General features: G+C 41.5%; 1 protein-coding gene across 1 annotated transcript in view; it reads right to left on the bottom strand.

Annotated features, from left to right (window-relative positions):
• The window catches only part of ADD3 (adducin 3 (gamma)), a 32712-nt gene extending 22764 nt beyond the window's left edge, over nucleotides 1-9948 (bottom strand). The window contains exons 1-2 of the mRNA XM_009079590.1: nucleotides 9698-9948; nucleotides 4987-5210 (exon numbers count right to left, since the gene is read on the bottom strand). Coding sequence (XP_009077838.1) covers nucleotides 4987-5181 — 195 coding nt within the window. The 5' untranslated portion in view covers nucleotides 5182-5210; nucleotides 9698-9948. The remainder of the gene's footprint in view (nucleotides 1-4986; nucleotides 5211-9697) is intronic.
• Between the last annotated feature and the right edge of the window lie 604 nt (nucleotides 9949-10552).

Raw genomic sequence — 10552 nt, 5'->3', positions numbered from 1 at the left:
ACAAAATGCTGCACAGGCTGTGTGACAAAAGCAGGGAATTAAATAAGCTACTGCAATGAGAGGAGAGTCATGACTCCCCAGCAGGAAGCCAGGAAGATGTCAGAGAAGACAAAAGCCAGGGGAAGGAGCTGTAAGGTGAGAGGCTTGCACAGCAAAGAGGTCCCCAGGTGACGTACAAGGTGTGAGCCCTTCGTGGCTAAAGGGTGAGGCTCCTAAAGGATGTGAAAGGCTTTTGAACTGGTGAGAAAAGAGCAGTAGAAGTCAAAACACATGAGGAACTGAAAGGACTTTGATATTTTTAAGAAAATAAACTGCCCCAAAAGGGTGTGGTATTGCAAAAATACTGGATGTTCCCTCGATACAAAATAAAGCTAAACAACTGCAAAAGCTGGGGAAAAAATAAATCAAACCATCCTTCATCTCTGTCCTGATGGTTTGAAAATAACACAGCCAGAAAAAAAAATTCAAGTGTGGGTGGGATTGCTTGTTTTTGAGGAGAAAAACCTGCCTGCATGCTGCTTGCTAAGGCAGACCTCTGAAGAGATGAGTTGCTAAGCTGGATAGTTATCTCCCCACTTTTTTTGGGCAAGACTGGCTAGTGTGGGAGTCAGGGTGTGTGTGCGTGTACCAGGCAGGAAGCAAGAAAGGCAAAGGTGAAAAGTCTATTTTTAACCTCAGCATAAAACCCCCCTGATTTTGCAATCCAGAAGGCTAGACCTGAACCAGTGCCTTCAGGTAACAGCAGCATCAGGCCAGAATTGCCCCAAACACCCTGCAGAGTCATGATGGGTTGGTAGATGCTCTCTATATCCAACATGAATTTAAAGCAAAGCATGATGAGATCCTGCCAACACAGTGCTCAACTTAAGAAAAAACCCAAGCTCCAAATAGCTGTGTTTTATATATAAATATAGCAAGCCATTCAATGGGTCTCAAAAAGCCACTCAAAACTTTCCCTGGTAAATTTAGAACATAAACTGGGCATTCCAATAACTAGGCATTTTTATGTTTACATAAAACAGCTGTTCAACTCATCACTTCACACACAATTTTGACTACTCCAACTTCTTCTTAAGTCAGTAAAAGTGATGAAGTATATCTCATATCTTGTGTATAAGAATGCATCCTCTCCCATTTCCACTACAACCTGCAGCTTTCCATCAAACACGTGGGGAGGTAAGGCACTCCTCGGGGCAGCTTAAGCTGTGATCCTAATTTCCTGTCAGGTTTCACACACTGTCCTGTTAGCTAAAGCCTGTAGTTAGCTTTCTTGCTGGTCAGATGATTGTTTCACACAGTCTCACTTCACTGGAAGCAGTGTGGCACTGCTGCCTGCCTACAGGAACAGCCAACACCTTCCCTGCTGCTCCTGGAGGGCTGTGAGGAATTTCTCCTCCTATATGTTCATTCAGCTCCTCAATGCTGAACTGACTGTTCAGTCTCCACACACCATAACTGCACAACCATTGCCTTTTTAATTTTTTTTTTTTAAGTGTTTTCAGAGTTTCTGGTTGTTATAGTAGAGGCACCAAAGAAATGCTAGAAGGAAATGAAGGCCAGAAGGACTTATATACCATCGCTGAAATAAGGGGTTTGATGGTACAGCAAATAAATGTTTACTCTTTGAAAGACATAGCTGCTCTGTGTAACAAGCAACATATGACTGTTTAGCATACAGACAAAACTGTTTTTCATTGCAGAGTTAACTTGGAAAACATAAACACCCCCCCCCAAACAACCAACCCATCTTTTCAAATTTTGGATATCTTATAGGGCAAGTATCTCAAATCCAATAAGCAATAAAATTAGTCCACTGACAAATGTAGTACCTTTCCTTTAAAAATAACAACACTCTTCCTGAACCTCCTGAAATTGAAGACACGACTAAAATAAACCTAAATAGCTTTATGCTAAAGGTTGGCCAGCAGTGCCTCTGGATGCTGTCAGGCTACTCAGACTCAGCTGATCTTCATTTCTTTCCAGCCTTCTAACAGACACAGAACAGCAAACATGTGGATCCTATCAGATTCTCCAGGCTGTCAGATGCTCAGGAGCTACACGCAATATTAAGCAAACACATCTGAGAACTCACTGATAATGTCAGGACATTCTCTGTGGGCAATGGTCATAAAACTTCTATGATTTGTTTAAGGCTTATTATGAACAGACTGTAAGACATTAACAAACATCAGAGGTAATGGAAATAGCTTTTCAGTAGCTTTTAAATCATTTAATTTAGGAAAGGGAAATTGCACATCAGAGAGGAGTAGTCAGATTGCAGACCAGTATATTAATCAAACAGCACATCAGAGAGATGCAGCAGTTTGATGTCTGAAGATGTCTGGTCAAGGCTGTAGCCCTTACAATAACATGCAGTGCACAAAATATACTGTGGTTCCTTAAACATATTCTCTAGTTTATTTTCTTGTTAAAGGATTTAGATTTTCCTACTTGAAAGAAATGAAAAAGCTTGTTAATAAAACCAGATTAAATCAGTACCTAAGCTTCCTACTGCATGACAGTGATCAACCCTTTGGTTTTGCACTTTTGCTCAGAGAAAGTGCATGTTCAAAGCTCACCTCAAGTCCATACATGCTTGTGTGTCTTTAAGACAGTTACTACCCTTGCTACATACACCTCATAGTTACTGATCCTTGCCAGAAGATGAGTCAATGACTGTTTCTCTGATCTGGATGCATATATGAAGACTTGGTGAAGATATGAATGCATATGTCTAAGAGTGGGTGAAGGTTTAGCAGCGAGCAAGCTCTTCTTTAAAATGTGTCTGATAACCTCTCTTCCTCTTCTCCAAAACAACTTCAAACTATATTCTTCTTGTCAACTGGAATAATCCAGGAAAGCAACAAAGTTCCATGCAAATGTCTAATGCAATGTAGTTCTGCAGTTCTAGAACAAAAATACTACACACAACAATCCTCAATTCAATCCTGACCTTGCATTACAGAGACTGGTAACAGGAAAAGTAGTTTCTGGCCATTTTGTGATGAATTTTAAATTCAGGAGAACAAGGGAATTGTTTTCAGTCCTGAGTCTCAAGAACATTATGCCACATTGCAGCTGCAGCCTGGAAGAAATACTGCACCTTTTATCCCCAAATCAGTTATGAAATTTGCTTGATGGACATTTAGTCACAGATACTGTAAGAAAAATGCTTTCATTCCCCCACATGAGAAATCACAGCAGGGTTCCTTGAAATTTTCTATATCAAGAAAGGAGAGGATGAAAGGAGATACTTGAGGGGAAGTGGTAGCTCAGACACCTCCTCTTCATGCCTGCTCACACACTCAGCTCCCACGTTCCCGTTTCTCCCTGAGCCAAGCAGGCAGCAGGCCCCTGGCTTATTTGGACAACTGTTCCCTTACACAACAGAAACTTGCAACTTATTGGCAGCCCCAAACAGTCACTTTCCAAAAAGTGCTGGGCTCAGCTTCTCTTGCAGCAGGACACCAAGAGCAGCCCAGCAGCTCTTTGTCCCTCGATCTGCTGTTAAAACAGTTACCTGGACTCAGGGGTTGCTCTCTTCATATCCCTTCCTAAAATCAGCACCCTGACACTGCATCTATTAAAAAAAACACATCATGGAAGCTGCAGCAAAGGGACACTAATTACGTCTGGCAGACTTGGCTAAAGGTGTCCCAAAATGTTAATGAAATATTTACACTCATTAGATTCAATACTGCTGTCCAAAGGACCAAAAAATAACACACATACAAACCCAAACGAGATCTCTCCCACTTATTTTTATCTGCTAGGCTAAAGACTTAGTCTTTGCTGTCAGTTCTGGCTACTCAAAATCTGAATATTTTAATACAAAGAAGCAGACTCCGATCACATTTTACAATTGAGGGTTTAACATAAAATTAACACAATTAAAGCATTATGAAGGAACTCCTTAGAGTATTTTTGTTATAAAAGAGCCTGTCTGCAAACCCAAGCTTGCACAAATTGACTTGAAAAATAATAAATTCCTTAGTCAACAGGTTCACATTATATTCAGAGCAACACACAGATCCAAGAGGCACTCCACGACAACGCTTTAGCAAACAATCCTGTTATTCATGGATGACTATAATAGGGTGATTACTAACAGCTGTTTGCAATCTCATTACATATGGAAAAGCTTCAAAAAAAGTTACAGAAGAAGCACCCCAACTTACAGAGGAACTGAAGAGAGAAAGGTCTGTGAAGCTACTTAACCCCTTACCAATCCCATTATCCTTGTTACTCGCATTACACCCTGACACCCCCAAAGGTTCATCTTCACACAGGCCTTACTCACTCCCCATGGCTTCAAAATACTCAACACAACAGCATTGCTTTTCAATGTGCTCACCAGGTTAAACCTAAAGAACACAGGTATTAAAGTAGAAATTAAAACTACTACGAGCATGGTTCAATAGATTCAATAGTTTTCTACATCGCCTACACAAGTACCAAACTTACACACCCAGTACACAAGTGCTAATATGTCCAAGTAGGGGTAGGGTCACTCCCAAGGACATAAAAAGGGCACACAGTCTAGCTTTTGAACACACTGAACCCAAATATAAATGTTAACTGAAGCATTCCTCATGCAAATGATAGGTTAATATTCAAACCCAGAAAGCAGAACACCACGCAATGCCCTAATTTGTTTCAATTTGACCAATGACTCCTTCACTCTCTTCCCTGCCCCTAAGTTTTAATTAAGTACTCTGCAACCAGCCACATCTTTTTGTGACACTGCAATGAAGCATAAGAATATAAAAGCATCAGGAGGAAAACCAACACAATAAAGGCTGCTTGTTCACAGACGAAACACTATGCAAACAAGATGCTGGATAATCTGCTTAGCGACTCTTCTCAGAAGATGGTCCAGAGATATTCCGTCCAGCTGCGACACAGATTTCTATTTTCTCAAAAAGTTAATCAGGAATATCAAAAATTAACACCCTTTCATTTTTGTTCCCTTCTAAAGGCACTCACAGGGCTCTGCAGTATCTGAGTGACCCTCTTCCTTTGCTCCATCATGTTGAAGTCCTGTCTGAGGTCTGGGGACATGTTTCTCTCCCGGATATACTCTGGGTCATTCTCGTTGATGCGATCGAAGTATCTCTCCTTGTGAGGCATCGTGGCCGTGGGAGGAGTAGTGATCACCACCTGGCTGGCATCAGTACTCATGCTTCAGCAGTGCAGAGGGCAGGCTTCACCTGGAACAGATCACAGAGAGGGAAGAACGATTAACAATTAAAAGGAGGGCATTGTGTGCAACATCCAAGTCTGGACACAACCAATGTTCTTTTTCATCTCTGGAGAACATCATCTAAAATGGAAGGAGAACAGATGAACAATTATCATAATCAGAAAATGAAGGAAAAATTTTAGAAAAGTGTTTTAAAACCATTAGTGAGTTATCTGACAGTGCATAACCACCTCTATTCAAGTCAAAATAAAACCTGACAGCATACAATTAAGAATGAGATTTGAAATGACCATTGTATATTTCATGACAAACTTTCCCATATCATTTTACACTGCACTTATCACCCCCCCTGGTTTTTCTATAGCTCTCCTTCCTAAGCTGTTCAAGCAAACACACCCACCAGACAAAGCCTCTGTTTAATATCTGGTCAGGGCTCATCTCCCAACTCAAACGAAGACTTTCCACAATTACAGCATTTCCAAAGCATCTCATAGCCCCAGCTTAAAAACAAGGCATCAGGCTGCTCAAAGATCACCAGGGAATTTCTGCAGAGCTCCAGCTGGTGCCTGCACTTTCAGGAGACACTTGGAGACATTCAGGGAACTGCAGAGAAGGTTGCATGTTGGCTTACACAGGATTGAGGCTACATCCATGGCAAATAGCTGAGTTTTAGCTTTTCCCCTTTTGTATGCAAAGATTCTCACAGAAGCTCATTACATCAGGCAAAAAAACAACACCCAAAAAACTTTCATGTCTTGGTAGAAAGCTTAAAACCTCATTAAAAAAAAACCCTGATAAGCATTTGTAAACATAAACAGGACTGGATCAAAAGCAAAGCAGCAGACACCTGAATCTTCATTCAAAGAATCAGGCTCTGAAGCACACTCAGGAGCACCATTCCTCAAAGGGCTGCTGAAGGGGGACACTTTCTCAGGATTGAGGAACAAAGAGAAGCAAGATTTGTGGAAAGAGACAGCATATTACGAAAACACAGTTTTACATGCAAATATCTACACTCCATAATATAGTTAATATAAAAATATTTGCATGCAAACATATTTGGTATGTAATTAATTCACATCTTCAGAGGAAAGAAGCCAAAGTCAAACAGTATTAAACAGTGTGGTTTGACACTATGGTATCAGCAGCTTGAAGTGCCTTTGCGCTGTGGCATAAGTCACTCATCCCTCGTTTCAGTCACTTTTTGGGGTAAACTTTTTGGCAAACAGTGAACCAACGTGGAGCACCTGAGCTGCTTCAACCGTAACCTGATGTATTCTCCAGATTAAACACTGGGAAGTCCCATTAAAAGCAGCTTCAGCAGCTCAAACCCTCTTCCTGCCCACAGCGAGTCCTTTCAGTCCCCGTGCTGCACCCTATGCTGTGCAGCCACGCCACCACCCAGGCTGGCACGAGGATGCAAATTGGTTTTCAGCCAGTTTCCCACACTGATTCCCAAACAGCTTTGCTGACATGCTGCAAGGGAGAGTGCAAGGCTGACGTCCTGGGGCCCAGCAGCCCTACAACACAGCATGAAACCCCGACAGAAACCAAGACAGATACCACCTACAGAGCTGGGAATGCATTAGCAGGAAAGAGCCAAGAAAGCCATGTCTATGATCTTCTTGTATTTTACAGATCATGATAGAATTTGGAATCGAGATGAAATACAACAATTACTACAGGTTGTAATTAGTTGTGTTCTTTCTGCCTTTTTTTCTTTTTGAGAGAGAGGGAGAGCAAACATGATGTAGGATGCAACGTTATCCAGCTGCACACACAGAGGTTCCAGGAGGTACCTGGCATGCTGGATGAACATGGCACATTCTGGGATGTATAAATTGCATCCTGGAGACAAGCTCCATGAACCCTGATGGCTTCATTGCAGAGGCTATGGAAACACACAGGTGAGTTTTGCATTTGCTGCTCGGGTGCAGTACGAGTTCATTCAGCACTGCTGACTGACCGCCAGGAAAGCTGCTGTGTGTGATCAGTTTGGGGATGCTGGGCAGAAGATGAGGGACTTGCTTCAAGGAAATGAGGGTTTGGGAAAGATCTAGCAAAGCATAAAAGGAGCTAAAGTTTTTCTAAAGAATGAACTCTTGTCTTTCCCAAGTGAGAGCACTGAAGTAGGAGGATAAGCCTTTTGGGATAGTGTGTGTGGATATGATCATGGCTTAGCTTAGAAGAGATACCCTTATAAATGTAACCATGTATTATGTCTCCTCTCCCCTGTGTGCTGACCCTGCTTCCTTCTTTCTCTCCCTGTCCAAAGTGGTGAAGTTTAAGAAGCAAAAGAAAAAAAAGCATCAGGCGAAAACGCAAGACCATGAGCTCACTTGCCAAATAGCACAAAATACGAAGAGCTTGAGACCAGCCCTGTCAACCTACACTGTTCTCCATCTGCACTGGGGTAAGAAGCTCCATCTGAGCCAGGACAAACACCTCCCAGCACCTGCAGGTAACTGAAAGCATTCTAGAAATGCAGGTAGCAAGAACCTTGTTTGAATTACTGACCAGCTGTGACTCCTGCTCTTCCTCTTCCCCGGAGTTGTCTTATCCAACTGTTTTTTCCCTAAAATGCCCGGAATCCCATTAACCCCAAGTAGCAGACTTGCTCAGATGCTGATCCACTCAGTTGGCTGCACAAACTACACACATGTCTGAACTTCAAAACACATTTATTGTTATTATTATAGGTTTAAAGGACATAATGAGTTCAAGTCTGTTACTTTATAATTCATTCTTACAGTGACAGAAAAGCCCATTCATCTGTAAAAATGACACAAATGTGGCTGGCAAAACCTAAAATCCACAAAAGAGATTTTTCTAATTGCTTTGGACTTTATTTTTCCCTCTTTCCTCTCAGCCTGGTTTGTTACCTCTAGCCATTAAGATTACAACATTAAAGTCCTTGTACTACAAAACCCCCTGCTTTACTGAACATAATATGGGTATTGGGTCCAGTTGTTCTTATTAGGTCTGGTTCAATGCCTGCTCTGTTGGGCCCAGGCTGACTCTCATATAACCCCCACTGTTTCCTGGAAAATTTTCAAACAAATCAGCCATTCTTTTATTATTTATTTGCATCTTCCACTGATTTTTTTTTTTTTTTTAAGAAAGAGGACATTTGTTAGAAATGCAGTCAGCTTTTGGGGATCAAAAAATTAGTACCTTCTTCTCAGCACAGAACTGGCAGTGACATAGAAGTAAGTAGGTACAGAAAATCCAGATCTCAAGATCTAGGAATTGTGATGCAGGATCCTCTCTCCTCCTCTTCCCCATTTCTTAGTTGTTTTTTTGGGGTTTTTTTTGTGAGGTATCTCTGCCTAGAATAAAACTCAGCTTTGCTGCTGGGCTACCCTTGGCTTTTGATGTTTATAAATTACAGAAAGTGAGCTACCACCTTCCTGATGGGAACTAGCTAATGTTTCTTACACAGGATATGCTGCTTAAATGGTTCCAGACACTGAGGCACAGGTAGAAATGAGAGACTATATGCCCCTAGAGCAACAAGGCATTATATCTAGACTGGTCAGAAGGCAGATACACAGAGAAATCAAACTAGGGTCTGATTCTGTCCAGCTGAGAACCATCACCCTTGCTCAGCTGAGACACACCTTTTAGCCCACATTTTGGCCTAACATGGACTTGTTGTCATGCTAAAAAGTGATTCAAAGCATACAGAGAGCAGTTTTCCCACCTATGGTTCAGCTACTCCAACGAGGAGCCAAAATAAACTAAGAAGAGCAAGTCAGCATGGATAAATTTTTGTTACACAGAATTCCCATCTTTGCTGAATACACTTTTCCAACCCGTGAAACAAAGAGGCTCAGAAGCTCTTGCTACAACGTAACTTGTTAATCTAACTCTAATTCCCCCTTCACTTCTGCCCTCCTGGTTCATGCTGAACTGATTTCTGATACAAAAGAAAACAGGTCGTGTCCTCCCGTGCTTTGATGCCTTATATAGCTCCTGGGTTTGGCCTCCATATCGTGTTCTGTATTTCATACCCGTAACTGGGCTACAGAGAGAAAGTAGAACATTCCCTCTCTGTCAGGAAGCTGTGCACCTCTACTTCGGAGGGAGTTTAATTTAACAAAAGCTTCCAATTTATTCCAGGAACTTGGAACTGTTGATTTTAGGTTACAACATTACATCCTGAGCATCTCCATCTGACACTCTGTAAAGTCTAAGTAACGTGCTGTGTTGCTTTTGTGGCAATAACTATTTTCAATGTCAAATCACAAAACAGCTTGAAAATAATAATGAGGTCAGAGAAACAAGGAGTACTAAGGGGAAAAAAACAACAGTGTAAGAGACCAAATTCAAGGAAAATTTATTTTGCAAAGGCCCCCCCAGAAAGCATTGACTTGATATATTTATACCTTTCAGAATGTGCTGGTTGTATATAAAAATAAATACCACCATAAGACAGAGTAAGAGTAAAGGGATCAAATCATTGGATCACCTAGCAACGGAACATTAACCTACCTTTTATGCTGATTTTTTATGGCTGGTTTCAGACATCTCCATTTTCTCTATGCAGTACAATCCATCTTACTGAGAGTTTGCAGCACTGCAAACCAGCAGTGTGTGCGCCGCATCGTTAACCGGCACGACGGAGCTCAGGTCTGAGCACTCCAGCTAGGCTACACCTCAGCCCAGCAATTCTGTGTCGGGGAGTACCCTGTGCTATTCTGCTCTTGCTATTCCTTGCCTACTTGTTTTTAAGGAACAGTCTGCTCTTCCCCCCTCCCTCCCCCAGTATCTTGTCTGCCAGGAGACTCGTTGGAAGCAAACTGGGTGTCTCTTGATCTCAGTTCCAGCCTCCCTGTGAAACAGGCTTGAATCAAAGACTTGGCTGTAGTGAACACCATCAGCTATTTAAGTCAGCTGGCAGAAACACACACACTTAAGGAATATGAGGGAATGGTTAAAGGACAGGAAAATATGTAGGAGAATATGGAGTGAGAAGAGGGTCACCAATGCCATTTTCTGGCATTAGTAAGTCAACTGTTCATCCTCCCTCCTATAAATTTTTGTGATGACACAGAACTGCATAATTGCACCTTGGGCAGGGCAAAAAGATAATTTGGATTAACATCTCAAAGTGAAATTAATTTTTTTAAGTCTCCTGATCAGGACATCAAATACCTTAAATATCTTACAATGGGTTAAGATATTTTCTTTCTTATTTATGTGACAATGTGTTTGGGTTTCATCTATCTGTCTTACTTCACACACTGTTCAGATGAGTAAGATGTATGTTCAGACATTAGCATTTTCTGAATGCAATTTGTGGAGCTGAAAAGAAACAGACAGGTAGTATGTGTCCAAAATTATGTT

This window comes from Acanthisitta chloris, unplaced genomic scaffold (assembly GCF_000695815.1).
Source record: "Acanthisitta chloris isolate BGI_N310 unplaced genomic scaffold, ASM69581v1 scaffold1048, whole genome shotgun sequence".
Taxonomy (NCBI): domain Eukaryota; kingdom Metazoa; phylum Chordata; class Aves; order Passeriformes; family Acanthisittidae; genus Acanthisitta; species Acanthisitta chloris.
Note: the sequence above shows the minus strand (reverse complement) of the source record. Positions and strands in the feature narration are given on the sequence as shown.